The sequence below is a fragment of the Taudactylus pleione genome, unplaced genomic scaffold (genome assembly GCF_031769625.1).
Source record: "Taudactylus pleione unplaced genomic scaffold, aTauple2 ptg000562l, whole genome shotgun sequence".
NCBI lineage: Eukaryota > Metazoa > Chordata > Amphibia > Anura > Myobatrachidae > Taudactylus > Taudactylus pleione.
Genome location: NW_028284964.1, coordinates 1,907,596 through 1,930,227, shown reverse-complemented (window position 1 = coordinate 1,930,227; position 22,632 = coordinate 1,907,596). Strand labels below are relative to the sequence as shown.

Below are 22,632 nucleotides of genomic sequence, written 5' to 3'. Positions count from 1 at the left end.
TCACTCAGGGGATACATGTATTGCTGTTCTGAGAGGCATAGATGGGACCAGCGTCTGAAGGGCAAGCTGGTTAATGTAGTGCCATTAGGAGGACTTAAGGCGGGTATCCATTTGTCGAGTAAAATTAGCGATTTAATGATAACAATATCGTTATCGTTCAATCGCTCATAATCGTGCTCAAATGTTGGAAACGACCAGCGATGCGCGCTCCCGCTGGTCGTTTCCGTCATCAATCATCACCTGAACATGACGGTCAATCTGCCGATAACGACAGACTGACCATGTTCGGGGATGATGGAGGGTGCCTACACTGAACGACATATCATATCATTCAATACAATGTTGTAATCGTACTGTAGTTTTGCCAGTGGATACACACCTTTAGGGGTGACTCCAAGGTAAGCTGGCTCTCAATTCAGGTATATTTGTATGTGACATTATCACGTGGCCTTATATTGGGCAATTATATAACCCAAATTGGATACATTTGTCAGTTTTGGGGATGAGTTTGGGGTGCAGAGCCCCCCAGGGTTAGTGTGGCTGGGCTGCTCTGGGGTGGTACACTTTAACACTTTATTTAGCACTTTAATACCTTCAAATTATATATTTTTTCTCTTGGTATATATATATATATATATTATTTTTTTTTTTTTCTTAGAATTTTAATTACACCTTTCTCCAATGTATCACCTATTAACACATAGTTTTTGCTTTATTCTTATTAACACTTACTAACACTTTAGTCTTTCACTGGTGTGCTTCCCTGGGGTGGCTGGCCTTCGCTGGCTTTTTGGGGTTCTGCACCCCAGACTTTGACCAAGTATTAGGGACCTCCAGTATCAGAGAAGCCGTGACGCGGCCTGGAGGCTTAGCCATATTTTTGCAAATATATGCTACTGAGATTTCTGAATTATCTACCACCAAGTAGTTTTTCAAATCTTATTGCTGATTTCATTCTGAGTGCTGGGGGATACCCTTTAGAAATAACACAGCACATTTATCTGTGCTAATAAGAGAGTAAAGGAATGTTTATGTGGAAATTCACTATAACTTTGAAAGACATTATGGGTGCAATTCAGTGCGATGCTTAATAACCCCGGGATGGAGCTCATGGAGCTATTCAATTTAGTGCGCTGTTTGGTCTGACTAAAGGATTTCTTCTCACACCCATCTTCTCCGACTAAAGTGCTGGCCGCGAGGCTGTTTTCTGGCTTAGCGCGGCGCTAACAGCCTCGCCACCGGCACTTTAGTTGGAGAATGCCGGTTCTCATGACCAAACACCCAGGTTAAGTCGCGATAACCAGCATTCTCCAATTTAACTGCTTCCTGGGGCTATTCAGCATCGCACTGAATTGAATCGCCCCCTTATATCGGTGGTATTATTTCACAAAGACTCCTCACCTGTGTCCCTCATCTACAGTACTTCCTGCTTATTGTTTTATTCGTATGTTCTAGCTTTTAGCTCTTGGTTTGAATACCTGCTGCTGTGTTACTACAGACAGGTGTCTCATTCCTTGAATCAATGTATGGTTTTAAGTTATTACTGAGATTGTGAGTAATGTGTGGCCCTTTTGAGAGGTAGAGGAGCTCGTGAAGAGCGTCATAATGTCCATAACTGAATTAACAAATGTAGTTGGTCTACAATGGTCATTTGTATGACAGTAATAAAAAAAAATTCTAAGATCCATGGAAACCAATGGGCAATTGGAGAGCAGAATGCTACAAAAGACGGCTAAGGCAATCCTCAGTGCTCTTTTAGAAATGGTAGCCAGCTTCTGATTGGATAGCTGTGTCACTGTTTCACATACTAACAGAAATGGTAGCCAACGTCTGGTTGGATAGAAGCAGCATTGCTTCACACAATAACAGATATGGTAGCCGGCATCTGATTGGATAGCTGCAGCATTCATTTACACAATAACGGAAATAGTAGCCAGAGTCTGATTGGATAGCTGCTGCACTCCTCCATACACTAATAAAAATGACAGCCAGCTATTGATTGGATAAATGGAGCACTCCTTCATACACCGAGCACATAATAATGATTGGCTTATTTGACAAACCATCAGCTAGTAAATAAATATACCCGTAAAGGCTTAAATGTGAGATATTTATGTTACCAGTGAAAGAAAATCAACATGCCAACAAAGGCAATAAATTCCACCCCATCTGTAGCGACAATAGCTAATGGCTGAATACATGTTTGGACATTTTGGCTGAGTTTCTTTCATTCGGTTAATATATACTGGAGAGAAAACCCACAGCAGCCAATTAGTAACACGTTTCTAGTTGGTTTTTTTTTTATAGCAAAATGAATGCAAATATATTAGGGCTGTAGCAATGTTTTTGTACAGAACATTTCCATAAATGTCCGTCCCTGCTCGCAGTTTCGTAATGTAACCTAATGATTTCTTGAGAGATTATTCTCTTAGAGAAGGAGCCGGATTTTTGTTTTAGTCTCAAACCTTAAGAGGATCAGCTAACTGTGTGTAAATATTTCATTTTTCCTTTTAAAAGAAGATCATGCTGAATCTTCAATCTTGCTAAAAATACTGGAGCTTATACTGTACAGTATATTGTAGAGCTCAACGTGATTCATCAAGCAAGCCAGGGTTGTCCAAAGGGAGGGAGACACATTGCTTACAAAGTGAGTGCTTTGGTAAAATAGCAACATATTCTGTAACAATATAAGTTTTTATAATCATATTTAAGCTCTGTAGGAAAGATGCATTAACCAGAAAGGGGTCTATTTACTAAGCAGTGTTAGGAGAATTGAAAAGTGATAAGGTGCCAGCCAATCAGCTCCTAACTGCCATCTCACAGGCTGTGTTTGAAAAATGACAGTTGAGAGCTGATTGGCTGGCACCTTATCACTTTTCACTTTTCACTTCTTCTAGCACTGCTTAGTAAATAGACCCCAAAGTGTCAAAATCCACATGTGTTAAAGTCCTCATTGTATTTGTAAATATGAATTGTACTGAGATACAGGCACTGATTCGGATGCGAAGTGGCTGCGTTTTGCGTGATGCCACGGAAGCCGATTTACTGCCTAAACGCTATTTGCGTATGTACAAAAAGAATCATTTGACTCAAAATCTGTCCCACAGTATACATAGAACACATATAATATGCCCACAAGTATATACTGTAGCATGAATCCTGGCCATGTATAGTCTACAAATGGTGGTAAATAATCACCATAAGGTTTTAAATGGAATGTCTCTGCACTGCCATCTGCAGGTCAAAATTGGCACTGCAGTTTTCTTTTAAGTTTCATTACAAGTGGCTGTGCTTTTCAGGTCCATACAATATGTATCTGTCAGCCCTCCAATTGTTGCTTCAGTACAGGTAAATTTGAATAAAAGGAGCAAACGGCACTGGTACCAGTGCAAGACGGCAGGTCTTAGGTGCATTGTTACTTTTCCACACATTTTGGCCTGGTAAACTCCTCTAAACATATTTAATCAAATCAGGAATATTAATATTAACATCATTTAATAAACCCAAGAAAATGTGTTTGCTCTCTAATAGCAGTTTTCGTCAAGTAAAAGTGATCTAGCGGACATGGGGTTAAATAGCTCAGATGTAAACTGAAAAACTTACATTGCAGTGACGTGTAAATGAGGAGACTTACCCTGGAGTTCACCACTTCTAAGGACATATTCTGGGGCATTGCACTCGGTACTAAAAGAGAAAGGACTGTGCGTGAGATTCCACTTGTATGTCAATTTATACAAATTACCTTCTGCATACAAATAAGTACTCCCTTGGGACTAAAAATGAAAGAACACATATTAACATAAGGAGTAATTTAAAGGACATGTTCAGTCACTTACTAACATTTATTCACCAGTTCACCTCCCACAACTAGTAGAATGCACAATGTGTTTTGGGGCACAAGCTAGTTCTAGGGTACTCATCCTGTATACGCTGCAGAGGTAAGTATCTTACGGGTATATTTACTAAAGTGTGGGTTTTTAGAGGTGGAGATGTTGCCCATAGCAACCAGATTCTAGAATCTGATTGGTTGCTATGGTCAACATCTCCAGTGTTCCTTTTCTCAGCTCTGTACGATTAACATCTACGTATTTATCAAAGCTGTCTTGAATACTTCAGATGTGGTGTTTTGCATTTTAAAAGCGCAGTTCCTCATCAAGTATTATTTAGAATACTTAATAACTGTAGTTCCGCTAGTTAGAGACAGGGGGAGCTGGTGAGTAAAAAGTAATGCGCAAATTGCAATATATATTTACAAATGGGCTGAGATGATAGAATTTAGACACCATCTAGACAAGACTACAAAAGAAAGTTCTGATATTGCACTGATCAATCAGTAACAACTACTGATCACAGACTCTGCAAGCAACATTTTATTTCCCGTAATGCAACACAGACATTTTACAATATAAATCAACAACAACAAAAAAAAGAAGATTACAATGTGGAATTTTTTATTTTTTTTTAATTAATGCAAAGAGGTTGCTCACCTTCAGATGATTTTTATCTACTTTGTTGCACGCGCCATAATTAAACTTTTACTATAAACGTTCAACAATTTTAATTTTCATTCAAATTTAGCTCATCTCTACTAAGGAATAGACAGGCCTAATATTGGTTCATCCCTCAAAATGGTAAAACCTCCTGTTTATATAAATTTGTCATAATTCACTGTGCGTCGTGGCTGAGACATTCCTAGACATGTAGCGTATCTTATTTTTCTTAAAATTTTGTTGCGATGCAGCGGTAAGTCGCTCGATGTGTAGCAGAGACGCCAGGCTGCGACTTTACTTAGGCAGGAATTGGTATACACACATACAGTGGAACTTGGCACAAGGAAAAGCCACGGCCGCTCATATCAGAGTCCTGTTTACACAGATTCAGATTCAGTCGCACACAGATGTACAAATGCAGCAAGTCTCAGTGGTAAGAGAATATATACCTATGGGCCTAATTCAGACCCGTTCGCTATCTGCGTACGCTCGCTGGATGTGTATGCAAATTTGTCAAATGGACGCCACGGGAAGCGATTGCTCGCCAAGGGATAAGCACGCCTACCATGTCTTAGCGAGCAACCACTTTATGCGTACGCCCAATCGCACAGGCAGGGCCGCCCACCAGCCCCACGTCATCTCCAGGAAATGTATTAAAACATTGTTACATCGAGCACCATTGGATGTGAACGCAGTGCTTGAGGTAGCTTTACCCTACCGCAAGCATTGCGAGGAAATCAGTGTAAAATAATGGCAAGTGACGTGTACTATGACGCTGCCTGTTAATTATGCACGCCTCTAAAACGGCGTTGAAACACTCTGACACGCCTGCGTTCGCATCTCCAATGTAGGTCAAAATAAAAAACAATCCCAGCAGAAATTAGCTACTGTTTGTCTATAGGAGTTAATGAGCCGCCCGGTTTGCTTCTTTTTAACTAAACGTAAAAGACATAGAACATGACATGGTGTCAAACAATCTAACGCGCACATTGTGTTCTGCATGTCACATGAGCTTCATGTCACATTAATACTTTTATCCCTTTTTTCTGAGGTGAGGATTGATTTATTTTCACGATTATTTTTCATGTTGCCAACATTGCGAAGTACAAAAGCAACGTAACGTCTATGGCGTACCGAGAGCACAAAATATGACAGGGCTGCAATTAAACCCAACTTCAACTTTGATCTTTTTGTGACAGCCTGATAAGCAATCACAATGTGCGCTCTGGCTGCTGTGACACACGTCAGTTAGTGCAAACACACCACTGCGGCTGAGAGGTAATAGTTTCTCTTTTTATTCCTACTTTACCGGCTGTAGACTACAAAGCAGCATTTCTAATCTCCAGGCGTAGAAAAGACTGTGGAAGATTTTTTTTTGCCTGTGAAATGAGCCCCTTTTTGAATGTTACCATGGGCGCCGAGAGGGAGGGGGGAGCGGGTACTAATTAATTTGCAGAACGATCCCTTCTCTCACAAATCTAGTAGATGAGTTTACTAGCGAATGCATAAAACATTTATATAGCGTGCACAGTTCCCGACTGTCTGTAATATCTGGGCAATAAAGATTTGTTTCTGAAAAAGTCCCTATTTTCCAATACTTGCCTATATTCTGTGTGCGACTGCGGTTATATATCGGAATGCGAAATGCTACGGTAGTGTTATGGTATTTCACATGCAGATATAACCGCAGTCGCACACAGAATATAGGCATGCCGCATATCGTTTTAATCACCAGAAGCTGCTTGTGCGTCCTATTTGCTTTGTGTATAAGATGCAGCATTTTAAGGGAAAAAGTTGTGCAAAATTACGCTCTGCACAGCGCTCATGCGTTATGCGTAACGTGACGTAGTGCACGGAGGATAGATGTATGTCAACACATCTGTATGGGCAATGTTCTGCTGGAAAAACTTGAGCCCTGGCATCCATGTGGATGTTACATAAAACCTACCTAACCTATGTTGCAAACCCACTAAACCAGGTGCACCCCTTCATGGCAACAGTACTCCCTGATGTCAGTGACCTCTTTCAGCAGGATAATGCGCCCTGCCACACTGCAATAATTGTTCAGGAATAATTGGAGGAACATGGTACATGGAACGGGATGCAGTTAGGATATCCCGACACTTACATCCGATAGGCCTATCATTAGCCCCACTACGGAATCCCGACACCCGGCATACCAAACGAAGGTATGCCGGGTGTCTTAGAGTCTAGCCACGGGTGGGGGGTGGGTTAAGTTTAGGGACACCTGGGGCGACTTAGGGTTAGGCACCCCCAGAAGGGTTAGGGTAGGGGAAGGGATGATTAGGCTTAGGTACCACTAGGGGGGATTAGGGTTAGACACCCCCTCGGGAGGGTTAGGTTTAGGGTGCGAGGAGGGGGGTTAGGTTTAGGCACTAATGGGCGTAGGTAAGGGGTAAGGCAATAGGGGGGGAGGTTATGGTTAGGCACCCTTAAGGGAGGGTTAGGGTTAGTGGGGGTGAGGGGAGGGTTAGGGTACTTACCTTCAGCTGTCAGGATTTCGACCCGTCATCTGCCGCTGTCGGTATTTGATCCGGCGGCTAATTATCCGCCAGCATTACATAAAGATTCCCATGGAACAAGGTGTGAACTCTCAATCCGATCGAGCATTTGTAGGATGTGTTGGAAAAATAAGCCTCAACCATGGAGGCCCCACTACAACATACAGGACTTAAAGGATCTGCTGCTAACGTCTTGGTGCCTGATGCCTCAGGACGCATTCAGAGGTCTTGTGGAGTCCATGCCTTGACGGATCAGCACTGTTTTTGCGGCACAAGGGGAACCCACACAATGTAAGGTGGGTGGTTTTAATGTTATGGCTGATCGGTGTATACAGACAAAGGACACTACACCTTTTTGTAATTTACTAAAACAGAGCACTGTGTTTATATCTAAACACTACAATAGTTATTCATTTAATATGCAAATTTCCATAGGAGCCATATCTGTTTATGAGGTGATCCTGTTTATGAGATGGTGAGAGAACGGTGTTTACTGAAACCTGCAGCACTGCCACTCAGATTGACACCTGTCTGACAGTTGAGAAACAGTTTTTACACTCTGAGGATTTCGGCGTTCACACTTTCTATGCTATGTGCTAATTAAATTCTTCTAAAAATAACTGTTATATGAATCTAATTTAATAAATGCATAAAAACTGGAATGCAACCACTTTCTACATTTTTACTTCAGCTGGGTACAATTTGAGCAATGATATAATTTTCACAGAAAAATGTTGTTTGATTCTGTTGTTTCAACTATGGGACACTTTCAATTAGATGGAACCTGGTTATTGGCTACAGAGAGGATAACTTTATTGGGGCAGAAAGAATTAGTGACCTTTGCAGGCACCATTGGGAGTAAGTTACTCTGGAACCATTCAGGTTCTGAGCATGTGGAGATGTTTCCCCATAACCTAGCAAGGAATCAGATTCTAGTTCTCATTTTATAGAATGTACTAGAGAAAGGATACCTAGAATTGGGTTGGTTACTATGGTAACATTTCCTCTTTAGAAGGCTTGATAATTCTCACTGAGTAACAGTTATGATCTTCTGCCGACATGGATCACTCTGCATTATAAAAGGCATCTGCCATTAGTCAATCAGTGCTGAATTAGTGAATCCTGGAACTGAATGTTGAGCAAGGGGTCGTGGAGCTTACAGGCTTCCTATTGGCCTGCAAATTTGAGATTACAATCTATGCCTGACACACAGATATGAAGGGGGTGAGTTAGGTGGACCTAGAGTAACTTATACTCATGTGTAAGGATGTTTGAAGTGTGAGGGGTCATGTAACATCTAGCCACACTGAGCTTTAAATCTAACAACAGCTCTGAGTAGTGATGCAATCCATAACTGTCCTGGAAGACTGTGGTGTTACACAATACACAGAATACATGATTGGCCCAGCGCTACCAAAAAAGGCAACCATAGGGAAATACCAGGGATTGCCTTGACAAAGAGTGGCATCCATCGAAATGCGTCAGTGGCATAGCAGGGCATTACATTCATATGGCAAAGACACGCTCTACCATATAACAACTCTCTATACTCCTCTGGTATTTCCCGGAACCCAGTGAAGATTCTTTAGTATTAATCTGATAGGTCATTGTCATCCCATATGGGAATTTGTGTCAGGACTGCGACTATTTCAGTAGTTAAAGATAGACTACTTTTGCCAAAGTTCCATTGTGGTCGTTGGAGGAGCTATCCTGCTTGCTGGCATGATTCTCATTTAGGGGATAGAGTGTTAAAGTGATCATCTGTTTCCCAGGTATCATCAGGTTGTGGGATTCCTAGATTGCTCATTATTTCAAACCTGATTCCATTTGGGTCACATGTTCTGAAACTTCCTATGGATCACAGACCTCTAGTATAAAGCCTGTTACTAACTGTGTCTCAGTGTCTGTGCAACGTTGCTTTCAGGTCTTTTCTTGGACTCCTGCCAGATCCCCGCTGTGCCTGTGGATTGCTGTGGACTTTGTTGTATTCCAGATGAACTTCTGATGTCAGACACCCACTGCACTACAGGGCCCAGCATTCCTATTGCCTAAGTATTGCTTATTGCTCCATCACTGCAGTTTCAGAATTTTGCTGCACGATTTTCTTTGCCTGTTGTCTTTCCGTTCCTGTGGATATTGAACTCATCCTTGTTACAGTTGTCAACTGCACCATTACAGTGTCATTTCTGCATCACGGGGCTCAACCCCATTCCGAACCCTAGTCACACTACAGGGCACAACCCTGCTACAATCTTCTCCGCATCACGGCGCTCAACCCCACTACAATCTTCTCTGCATCACAGGGCTCAACCCCGCTCCAAACCCTAGCCGCACTACTGGGCTCAACCCTGCTACAATCTTCTCTGTATCACGGGGCTCAACCCCGCTACGAACCCTTGCTACATTACAGGGCTCAACCCTGCTACAATCTTCTCCACATCACGGGGCTCAACCCCCCTCCGAACCCTAGCCGCACCACAGGGCTCAACCCTGCTATAGTTTTCTCCGCATCACGGGGCTCAACCCCCTCCGAACCCTAGCCGCACCACAGGGCTCAACCCTGCTATAGTTTTCTCCGCATCACGGGGCTCAACCCTGCTCCGTGCTCTAGCCACGTTGCAGGGCTCAACCCTGTTCTGGAATTTCATCGCCTTATAGGGTTTAACCCTGTTCCGTCTTCATTATACCACAAGGCTCAAGTTTGCTTCATCTCTCACTGCACCGCAGGTCTCGGCCCTGTCCCGGAACTATATTATTCTGCAGGGCTTGCTCTGCTCTGGATTTCCATTACTACAGGGTTCTATCCTGGCCAAGGTCCTCAAGGCCATCCTGAGGTGTTAGCATCATATTGGACTCTGGGTTCTCTACCACGTTAGTTCTTATATGTTAAAGACTGCTTATATATATTTGGGGATTCTCTCCTATACATATTATTGCATATATGAATCTTTGTGCTGTTTGAGACTTTATATGAGACCTTGCTGATTATAATTCTTTTGTGAATAAATTCTATTTTACTTTTATCCTGTGCTAGTGAGTTTCATGGAAAGGTCATTTCCTAAGACCACCCCAGTTTATTGTTCCTAGTAGGCCTGCCTCCCTCCAGGAGTCTCAAGTGTCAATTTGTTTTTAATGTTCATTTTTTACCAATACTGGTTAGAATATATATATATATATATATTGTTTATATAAATAAAAGGGTTATAGATGAGATATTTGTTTTCTTGACCCTTTGTTCACCTTCAAGAATACTCTAGAATACAACATCTACCTACACCAAGAGGCATCCTATAAGGGTCATTTGACGATACCGTGAATGACTTCCAATGCCTGATGGGAGAGCCAATCTGAATTTGGATGAACAAACAGAGAACTTCTGCCAGATGAATTAACCTAAGATCCTAAAAGCTTCACAAGTCTCAGTGCAATCTAGGGAGTAGATTTTATATAGAAAAGACCATCGGGTCTTACAAGATTGGATCAAGCCTAGGTGGGTATAATTAATATGTGTAAAGTTATTGTACTGTACCAGAAAAAGCCTTTTCTCTTATTTACATATAAGAAATTGGAAAAATTGTGTTATCCATCTTAGCCCATACAACCAATCGAAGACTGGTTAAAGGCAAGACAACTTAATGTAACTAGAAAAACGTACTTGTGGCTTCTTTAAAATAAAATGTAATCAATTTTGAGTTACGAATCCACAAACAAAGGAACATCTGCAAAATATCATTTACATTTTTTAAGGAAATATCACAAAATATTTTCTGTGTCGCATGTTGAGATCAGCCGGGTCAGATTAACGACTCAAACCAATAACTTGGGGGGGAGGGAATTCAATTGCTTTTTAGGAGCCCAACGGAAGCTATTCAATTACTTCTGCCATTGAGCCCATTATTTCTGCTCGCACTGTCCTGAGGTGGCGAGCAGAAATCTGTGAATAGTCGGCTTTTGGGTGCCCAAACATGGCACAGATAGTACTTTAGATAGGATTAGCCACTTTACACATCTAAACCCGATGCATTTGGGTGCGACGTGAGCGTTAAGTAATGGCTGACCACTTACTTGTGCCCGCCGGCATAAACAATTGAATATCGCCCTGTCACTGTAGGCAGGATATTGGGCATCTTACCATCAGAGAGGGTCATCAGCGTGTGGTCCTCGGTTGAGACCCCCGGTCCATAACGATTATATGCCAAGACTCTTATGCTGTATTCTGTAAACTTCCGCAGACCTTCTAATCTGTATAAAAGTCCATCGACTTCAATATTCTGTAAATAGAGGAAAAAAGGTTACCTGCTACTCATGTGGTATTATGTAATGGAACTAGGTAGTTTTGGCATCATGTGTAATCTTTATCTATACTTTATACTCAGGAAGCTGAGCCAGAATACACGTCAAGGCAAATTCCTATTGTAATATTATTTAAGTTTAATTTACTACAATATATTTAGTTTAATCCCAATATGGTCCAATTAAGGCCTGTTGAGATGCAGACGAAGTATGTTAACAATATACTTTTCATTTCCTGTGCATTTATTATTTTCCATTTGTTTCAATTTGTTGGCTTGTACACACCTTCCTGCCACTTTATCTGTCTTTCCTCTGTAGTTTCCAGGGATGTCTTTGTAGGAGGAAGGTAGAGGGTTTTTTTTTATTATATCTGTTAACCTGGGACTCCGCACAGATCTACAACTGCATCCAAGACTCGTCCCTCTCTGAGGGTCTCATTCAGACCCGCTCGCGAGCGCAGGACGCTCGCAAACGGGTCGATGGTACGCAAATGCGCATGCAAGCGACGGAGGGAGCTCCGTCGTGCGCATGCGCGAGACCCGGTGAGCGACGGGGTAGCTGTCGCTCGGGGTCTCGCACCAAAGGGGGCGTGCTGTCGATGGTGAGTGACAGCACGCCCCCTTTGGTGGGCGTGCCGGGGGCGTGGCTGCCAGACGGAGGTGTTCCCATGGGAACGCCTACGGTCTGGGTCCAGCCCCACTGACGTCACTAGTCAGTCAAAATCACTCCAGGGCTTGCGGCAGCGAGACCCTACCGCAGGGTCTCGTCGCAAGCCTGATGGTCGCGATGGTCTTGACCATCGCGACCATCATCATGGACGCTCGCATAAGCTGTGGGTGGTAACCCACAGCTATGCGAGCATCCAAGAGGCCGCTCCAAGTTTAGGTAGGAGGGCCCTGATTCAGAGCGAGCGCTCTGGTCAGAGCGTCCGGCTCTGAATCAGGCCCTGAATCCCAGAGCAACGGAAATAAACATGGCTGTCCGCTCACATTAAGAACTGGCAAAGACGCATTTATTAAAAGTTGCAAAAGGCAGCGTACAAACCAATCGAATAAATTCATATCACGGCAGCAACTCCGTTTGATAAATGTGTATAGAACTAAAAATATTTGAAACTGTAAATAACGTACCATATGTAAAATAAAAGTAACTGGAATATCTCATTAGAATTAACTTCCAAGATTCTCAGGCAACATTATAACTGTGAGTGTTTAAAGTAGGTTCTAATGTGATGACTGATAGAACGGAAATTGACAACTGTAGGTTCTAGGCTGTCAAATTCGATAGTAAAAAATGATTTGAGGAGGTCCTGGGAATGCCCCGTCTCTCTCCTGGGCGATTACCATATTGTACGGCTCAATGTTAATATTATATAACAGAGCATTTCGCTATTGGGATTCTTGAATTCAAGTTACACGCTACAGCAGTGATGTTTTGCGGTGTTGAGCTCTCCATCCCAAACAATACTCTCTACGCCTCTATTTGCAACGTTCCCCCGACTCGGACTTGATATTAGACGACTTTGATTTATGACTCTGTAGATGAAACTTAAGATACTTTAAAGTGGTTTATACAGAATATCAATGAGATGTTTTAAACCAGAGGAGGGGAAAACTACTTAAAATGCAGATTGCGTTCCTATTTCTTATTATTTAGTAGACTTGGAGCCAGAATCGCAGGACCTTTAAAATGTCCAATAAAAATCTAAATGGAATACAAAGGTCAATGCCTCTGACCTTACATGGAAAAAAAATGAAATTTGCCATTAAATTTGGCTATGTTTTAGTGTGGCTGTAATAACTTAACAGACTTCTTATTTTGTTTCATTAAAATGATTCCACTGACGACCCTTGTGATTAGAGGAAGAGATACTGTATTTCCTGAGTAAGAGTATCTAGGAGTATATTTTGTGTAGACTGCACACCTTTCCCCATTGGCCGTGTGATAATATTCCGCTCCTATTTTTCACACTTAGGGGCATATTCAATTTGGAGCAAAAAGTCCTTTGCCGGACTTTTTGCCGTCATCGCCGGTTTTGGGTGCGAAAAAGTATCGCGCTCGTCCCTGCTTATCCCCGTTTTCAATTTGGAATCGGCGAAAACAGGACCCAGCGAAACTGTAATCTGCGAAAAGTTTTGTCAGTTTTGGGGAAATCAGGCTGACACCCCCCAAAAGATGCTCTGACATGGGGGATCACTATGGGTACCCCCGAATAGCCCTGCTAAAGGTACAGTATGTGTGGTCTTTAAACAGTCTCAATAGGTGCTACATAGCGTCTTTGGTAAAGTGATGAAGAACAGCATTTAGCAAGTTTTTTTGGTAAGGTGTCCCATTAAATTTGCGGTATATGAAAACGGGTACAAGCATATTTTAAAGTTGCTAATATGAAGTTTTAAAAAACTTGAAAAATCCACCTGCCGCAACTACCTGCAATCCAAAAAACACCTGGGGGCATACTTGGGGACCCCCCTGAGTCTATTTCGCTAGTTTACAAGTTTGTCCCTCAAATTTGTTTTTTTTTTTCACCTCCAAAACGAAAGTACTTTTTTGGGGTGGCCTAAGGTACTTTTTTTTAAAAAATATGTTGACACAGATTACCTTTAGAGGACTGTCCAAGGGGTACAGGGTGGTTTTTGGAAGTCTGCACCCCAAAACCCCAATTCTGCACTTTTTCTCACCTCCTATTCAATGGGGATACTTTTTCGCCAGGTCTGTTGCATTGACTTTTCGCATCGGTGAAAAGTCGGCCAAATTGAATACGGGGATAAGAGGAATCAGCAAAAATAACGTCATCAGCAAAAAAAGTATCGCTGAAACAAACTTTTCACTCCAAATTGATTACGGCCTTTAATTTCTAATATGGGATGAACATTATCATGCTGATGATAGGCCAAAGGATGTTTAAACCACAATTTTCTGGTACAAGCCTGTATTTCTGATTGCATAGAATAAATCAAAATTTACTAAACTGTGGCTGGGTTCAAACTGTGATTTTTGGATAGATTAATTATATATATATATATATATATATATATATATATATACATATATACTGCACACACATATATATATATATATATATATATATGTGTGTTTCAAATATATATTGTTAACATATAGTTAATGTCTTTTTATAGATACTGACACAATGCTAATCATGGTTGGAAATTAAGTTTGAAATTAATCAACCTCAGTTTTCTGTCCCTCTACGATTGATCTTTGTATAATCACAAATCGTAAATAAGTCACAGATTTATATATAGTTTGTATTTCCTGACAATGGCATGGTAACATCACCAAATCTTGACAAACATGACTGAATAAAGGCTTTTTCTTTCTAATAGTGTTTTGGACTCTGGACCTCATTCAGAGTTGGTCGTTGCGGCCGCACGGTCGTAAGGTAAAAGGGGCCGGATATGCAAATGAAGCGCTCGCAAGTTGCGTCGTTAAGATGGGATCGTTAGCTGGACGAGCGAGGGGAGGATGCGGCCCTAAGACTAAAAATACGCCCCCTTCTCGTTCCCATTACACGTCATCTCCGGGCATATAAGGATTAATCGAGACCATCGGGAACCATCGGAACTGGTCGTAGAGCTTAAGGCTGACCATACCCTGTCTTAAGCACTACGATCAAGTCAGTGTAAAAACCTCCCATGTCACATGTACCATGACACTACATAGTTAATTATGCACTCCCATAAAACGCTGTTTGCATAGTCAGGCACGCCTGCGTTCGGATCTCCACTCCCCCGTTCACAAGCACCTCCCCCTGTTACCACCCACAAACGCCTCATCCTGTCACTCAAACTAACGACCTGGCTGTGTTCAAGGAGAGAGCATTTCTGATCATAATAGCTAGTTTGCGCACGCGCATTGTGAATTTTACGCATGCGCAGTTTAGCGAACATCGGTGGCGGACAACCGTGCGGCCGCAACGACCGACTCTGAATGAGGTCCTCTATGTAGTCAATTCAATTAGATGCAGCTTAATCACGTCCGTGAGTAAGTGTGGCTGTATGCATACAAAAATCCACAAGTCCAGGGCGAGATCGGGCCGGCGGGGGGGCATGCTGTGAGGCCAACGTCGGCATTTCCACGCCATTACAACGCCAACTCGTACCCCTGGCGTTTAATTGAATTGACCCTTATGAGTCGTGGGACATTTACAAGGAAAAATGAAGAATGTACAAGTAAGAATCTGCGTTCAGAAGGTTTCCGCAGATTTCCAAGAGCAAGGAGGGGGGCAAGGGTAGACCCATAAGCAGCTTTAGGTGCGGAAGGTTGGCAGCTTGTTCCCCCTGTATATGTTTAGCTCAGACAAAAAGTAGAGCAAGACCCTAATTAAACAGTTGCTCAGTTCTTCCAATACACTTCCCCATAAAAAATATTGTTCATATATTTATCCATCATCACAGAACAAGTGCATTAGCTTCTGTTCTACCTCATTTCTTTCATAATGTTCACGCGTGTTTTAAAGACAAACCATACACCATGTAAGTTCATTTTCCTCTGATTACTTTTTTATGTCCTTTTAGAAATGTGACCTCCTAATTACTTTAGGCTCAATCCGACTAATGATGTAAGAAGTTACATATCAGTAATAATTGCTCTGACAGCGATGTCTGTCTGGTCTAGTAGGATCTCGATGGCTTGTTGTGCATACAGTTCATATTGTTTAACATCATTAAAGAAGATGATTTTATGGTGATCACAGTGCTCTAATCTAAATTTCACATAAAAAAGTATAAAATAAATAAAGGGAGTCATTACATAGGTCTTAAAAATGGTCATATGCCTTTCCAGTACGCAATTAGCCCATGTGTACGTATGCTTCAGGAATTTACGCTTAAATAATATAAACATGAGGTCTATTTGGGCAAAATGTTTGCACAAATTTCAAAAACATAATAATCATACCTACTCTCCCGGAACATCTGGGAGGCTGCTGAATTTTTTGGGGGAGTCCCCTGGACTCCTGCAAGAGTTGGAGACCATCCCACATCCTGCCCAGTTTCTAGTGAAATAGGCAGGAAGGAGCATAATGCCGCAAATCTGGATCTATGAGGAGGAAGGAGGCAATATGACATGATTCTATGTGAATCAACTCATTTTGGCCCCACCCCTGCTCATTGATATGAAGCACCTAGCCCCGCCCCCACTAGCGGTCTCTGCATCGCCCCACCGGGCAAGTGTGATACAAAACAGTTTGCCAAAAAAAAGAGGACAACTTAGTGCCTGATGCAAATATATATATATTTTTTTCCTATATGCATAGTTGAATACATCAATATAACACTTGGATTTCTTAGCTGCCATGATTATCAATGCACATGTGCACCAACCCTATCTCTGGTGCAAAAAAAAATGATCTGCAAACAGCCTACACACAACTATACATATTGTAGCTCACAATAGTGGTCACATGTCCAAACTGAGCCTTCTATACGTGCGGATACCTTATTACCATCCAGTTACACCACTTCAGCGGCAAGTAGAGATGCAACCAAATTGATTTCAACTCTGCATCAGCTCCTAAACCTCCTGCAGCTTGATACGTGGGATTTGTGACAATGGGTCCCTAGTTATATATTCCATAATAAATTATAGTCCCAAATATTCCATTACTCATGCAAACAAAAATACACATTTAGATACTGTATATAATTATAAAGATGGTATTGGAATTATATTTTTCGAAGCAATTGCACTATTTGTTACGATTTTATTATAATATCTGAGTATATTTTATTATATTTTCTATTTTGAATTTTCAAAATTGAGATTGATTGTAATTTTGTATATTCTGTGCAAAATTAATTTTTGTTGTTATGAATGCTCTAACAATATTAATAATTGTTTTTCAAAAAAATAAAGAAAGTAAATCGTGAGGTTAAAAAAAGAGGTGTTTTTAATGCACTGTTATTACAAATTTATACTTTTTTAACGTTGCTAATATAATTTGTTTTCAGCATAAGTTACGAAATGTGTATCTATGACCTTAAAGAACCGTAGAAACTAAAAATTTACCAAAACATTAAATTCATCTCTAATCTGCATTAAAAGTCTGTAGACGTCCTAAAGTGTAATGTTCATTCAAACATTCAAAAGTTTTATATATTTATGGAAATTCCAGTTATCAGATACAGTTGACAGGGACACATTATTTGGCACCAAATACACCTTACGCTGTGCCTAAGGGTTAGAGCAACTTAATCTACTTTTGCTTTTTTTTCAGACTAGTTTAGCACTTTTAAATGATTGATGTTACTTACCTGGGACTTCAACCTTTACACACAGTCACCGTCCCCGAGTGGTATTTATCTTTAACAACCAGAAGTGCCAGAAAAGATTATTTGAAATCACTCTAAGCTTGTAGAGATACCCAGCAGTAAAGATTTTTCGGATCAGCATGCTGAACACTAACCTGTTCTCTCCCTGAAATAGTCTCCGTACAAAGTACTCTGTAGCCTTGAACAGGGCCATTTGCATAGGCCGGGGGTTCCCATGAAATCAGGATCGAGGTAGGTGAGGTAGAAATAACTTGAAGATTCTCCACGGGTCCTGGGACTTGCACTGCAAGGAAAGAATTATGCAAAATATTTGAGGATGATTTTCTAAAAACTTACATTTTAGACTAGCTTAGTGGATCTGTGAGTGCAACACACAATCTGTTTCCAAGAGACAAAAAATAAAAAATACAAAATTAATAACGACTGAATGGTTTGAGAGCATATAGTTCCTGGTTAGTGGGAGTCCACAGAACATTTTCACCTGGGAAAAACATATGGGACTTGATGTATCAAGCAGTGAAAAAAAGTGGAGAAGTGGACCAATCAGCTACTACTGTACCTATCATTTTATAGACTGTAGTTAATACTGTAAATGGTACCTCAAAGCTGATTGGTTGCTATGGGCAACTTATCCACGAGTCGATGTCTCCCCTCTTTTCACTGCTAGATACATCAACCTTTTTATTTCTAGACTGGTGGATAGAGAACTGTCTGCACATCATTACTCAGAAAAAGGGGGAAAAAAATGGCTGGAATTTAACAGTAAGAAACAAAAATTGGAAAAAGTTGAAGAAAGTCAAGAATGTTGGCAAACGTGCAAACTATCTCGAACATGTGTAACACATATTTCAATGGCAAACACCGCAGTGTTGGGCGTTTGAATTAAAAATAAAATGTAAATACTTTTTTTATTATTTCAAAATATGCAAATCTAAAATCACATATTCGCATGAGTACCAACTGCAGGACGAACAAGTTCGTGGCCATGCAACTAGTGACATCCCATCGTATTTAATATCGGTTAAAAATTCTTCCAGCATCTCCAGTGACAAAAACCAAGTGTCAACCTACACTTTCAATACAATGTTATCGCCACTTTCATGGAAGAGCACATTTTTCACTTCCATTTTCAAAAATATTTCTAAGGTACAAAAAGACACACATAATAAATTTAGACTTGACATCACTCCCATGATTAATTGAAATCATAAATTAGGCTAATGTGAGTATTAAAGTAAAAAAGAAAAATACTGGAATAATGCAGACCAATAAATACCAAAATTTGTCATATTTAAAAACTTTTTTTTTTTTTTTTTTAAATCAAACCTTCCAAAAATATATATACTGTAAAAACACCCATCTACTTTTTTAACTTTACAAGTCCACTTTTCTCCAAAATGAACTGGAAACGTTCATGGTGTGGCATGAGTTAAATCATATTGCCTCAATGAATTTCACAAAAAGTCACCAAAAACCCACTCGGTTCACATATTTTACCTAAAGAAAAAAATAGCAGGGTCTGCATTTGTAACATACTATATGTTCAGCACCCCTGCCTCCCCCCCTTCCCCATGTCCCCCCGCATTTATCATTTAGGAATTTTGAAAAACAACTTCTAAGACAATGAATTAAATAAAAGTGAACATTTTTGCAGTTAATTGGATTTTCTGGCACATTCCAAAAAAAAAAAAAAACACAACATAACAATGCAAAATGGAAAGTCAGTCCCTGGAAGATTTATCAGCACCTGTGAGCAGATGATCTAACTACCCCATGTGTTTCTATGTCAAATTAATCATTTTAAAGTGCTGTTTTGTTGTATGCAAGTTACACATAGGCACGTGCTTATAGCATTATTTCCGTACTGTATACTGGATGAACTTTCTGAATGTGATTAACCTCGCCGCACTGTGAAGGGGTTCAATATAATGCTGAAGAATCATTCTCTAGAGCACTTTACTCTGTAATTCTTTTAGCTTTCTGTTGCTTTCAATATCTGAGTCTTCATGAGACCGGGAATGGAATTACAGCCTCTCCCCGTAAGATCTCGCCTGGCGAGTTGTATTGTAAATTACTAGGTGATCTCAGTTTCTTATTCTCAAGAATCATAGTTTATTATTAGAAAATGCAGGGTTTAACTGAACACCCACACGATTATTATATTATTATTCCGCTACAGAGCTAGATGACCTGATACACGTAAACCCATAATGACAGAATGCATTATGCCAGGGGTGGCCAATCAGTCAGAGGCAAAAAATATATGTAGTCAAGTTAAACAGCCGATATCATGAGCGCTAAAAACGGGGTGTGGCCTAGCTGTCACAAGGCCATGCCCCATTTTTGCGTGGACTCCTTTGGTATGACATTTGCAAGAGCATGACCTTGTGTAAAACCCCCGTAGTAGTGCCCCTTATGCAATGCCCCCAGTAGTAGTGCCCATTATGCAGTGCCCCCTTTTGTAGTGCCCATTATGCAGTGCTTCCTGTAGTAGTGCCCCATATACAATGCCCCCTGTAGTTGTGCCCCATATGCAGTGCCCCTGTAGTTGTGCCCCTTATACAGTGTCCCCTGTAGTTGTGCCCCATATGCAGTGCCCCCTGTAGTTGTGCCCCTTATGCAGTGTCCCCTGTAGTTGTGCCCCATAAAGTAGTTCCCCTTATGCAGTGCCCCCTGACTTCACGCTGGGCAATACACCCACTGTCACTCCTGCTGCCACTGACTGCGGGATCTAACTGGATCCAGTAGGCGTGCAGGCTCCTCACATCGCGGGTGACGTCATCCGTGCACTGCATCACTGGGAACGCTGGCCTGTGAAGTGATCAGAGGCTTCTTTAGCCTCTGATCACTTTAGAGGCCAGCGTACACAGTTGCAGTGGTGTATCAATAGCCCCCAAGCTACCCCGAGGTTAGCGGTGATTCTTGTTATGAGCCTCAGCACAACAAAGAAAGAGCCGCGGGTTGGCAACACTTGCATTATACCGTTGGCCCCTTCTCAGGTGAGTTATTTTTAGCGCACTAATAGAGCAAAATTTCAAATGTGTCTTTTTAATAATTTTCCTGTTTTTTTTCTATATTATGTATTATGGACGTGTTGTTGAAAATGGTCAGTTTTACTTACAACTAATCATTGATAGTCATATATTAAGACTAAGTGGCCTATTTTCATAAAATGATGTAGAAAGTGCAGATTCTGAATAGTTGTATGTTTCCACGTTATGTACTAATAGCCAAATGCAGGAGATTTGACATGGGAACTATGGCCTGACCCCTATGTACCGAACTCCAAAAAGCAAAGTGATGTTTGGCCCTGTTGGTTTACGCACTACTCAGATGGTGCAAACAGATTTATGCCTATGGAGGCATTTTTTGAAAGAGAGGGATCTTCTGATCCCTCTCCCGGAGCCTCTGTATGGCTCCACTAACACATGATCCGATGGGGTGGGGATGTACCTCGCAGGGACATTTAGTACACTAGTATATTTTTGTAACAAATGAAATAGTCACGATACAGACTAATAATAATCGCGGCACTGCCGTAATTATTGATGTAGTACATAGGCCCCTTAATGTAATCTAAGTACAATCTACTATGTAAAAGCGAAAATTTGTCCTTCTGTCTTTCTATACAAATCCACAGTTTACAAGCCAAGATCGTGAAATTTTACATACGAGCGTATTAAAACCCGGCGGAGGCAACTAAAAACATTTGAAATCGAAATTAATTACTGTTCATTTTTAATTAATTAAAAAACACAATTTTTGCATAGCATTCGCCCTCTACAGGTCAGGTACGGAATTAGAAAAGGATTTAGCTTATCTACTATTTTTTCTTTTCTATCTCTACTATCTACTATATACAGTAAAAGCGAAAATTTTTCCTTCAGTCCTTCTGTCTTTCTATACAAATCCACAGTTTACAAGCCAAGATCTCTCATGGTTCTATACCTAAAACACCAAAGAAGAATAAAAGCATTGTCCTGTTTGGTTTATTGTTAGATGCAGATTTGGACACCATTCTTCTTGGGCCATCTGCAAGGTCAATAAAAAAATATTAAAATGTTATTTTTGTTTAATTTCATAATTTGATTTTATAACAAGCATTTTGCTACATACTAAGGAATTATGGAATTTTATTCTGTAGCATATAATCTAAGTCTCTGAACATCATTTACTATGGCTCTCGTGTGGAGTTTACAGTACCTTTTAAATGCTGTATGAATTTATAACCACTACTGATACTAAGCCAGGCTTATTATGAGTCTGAATATGGTAAAAATTGATATCTGCATCCATGAGGAGAGATCCATCTGATTTAGAATCAGGCCCATAAAGATGGCAACTATACTGGGATGCAAAAACGCAGCTCGGCAGCACAAATTTTTATTAATACTTGCTCATGCATCTGCTTACACAACTAGATGGTGTCATCAGTGGCGACCAAACTGTTTTGTCTACCTCCTTGGTTACTGGACCGCACTATGGAACGCACATAGGCTACTTTTGGTTCATTCCTTTGTCAGCCCCTGAAGGGTAAAACTGATTGGATGAATTTTATACACCGTGGAGACCCTGAATGTCGGAAAAATCTGCACAAGGAACTGGAAGTAGTCGCTGTGCATTTCATAGTGCCATCCAGCAACCAGGAAGTACACAGTCATCCTGGTATCAGAACAACAGAAGCTCTTGGCCGTGTTTACACTGTACATCCGACAAATTTTGAATGCTTCTATCTCCGAAGTTTGCTTTACACCGTTACGGGTCCTACTTCCTTCGAAGACCTTAGGACTGTGGATGGAGAAGTTTATCACACTTTTCGTGAGGCCTGCCTAAGGAAAGGTTTGTTGGAGGATGATGTGTAAACAAACATTCTTAAAATCCTGAGCAACGCTGTGTACTCCAAATAGTAGTAACCATAAAAACTAATTACAATGATCAATTATACAGTATATAACATTGTACCATTTAAAATGTATTATGATGATAATGTGCATTTTAAAATATGTTTTATAATAACTGAACAAATGTAATGCATGC

At 40.8% G+C, this 22,632-nt stretch overlaps 1 protein-coding gene across 1 annotated transcript in view; it reads right to left on the bottom strand.

Moving 5' to 3' along the window:
- DCC (DCC netrin 1 receptor) overlaps positions 1 to 22,632 on the bottom strand; it is an 845,884-nt gene that overhangs the window by 186,869 nt on the left and 636,383 nt on the right. The window contains exons 10-12 of the mRNA XM_088453001.1: positions 17,730 to 17,878; positions 11,145 to 11,283; positions 3,635 to 3,684 (exon numbers count right to left, since the gene is read on the bottom strand). Of these exons, the coding sequence (XP_088309127.1) occupies positions 3,635 to 3,684; positions 11,145 to 11,283; positions 17,730 to 17,878 (338 nt within the window). The remainder of the gene's footprint in view (positions 1 to 3,634; positions 3,685 to 11,144; positions 11,284 to 17,729; positions 17,879 to 22,632) is intronic.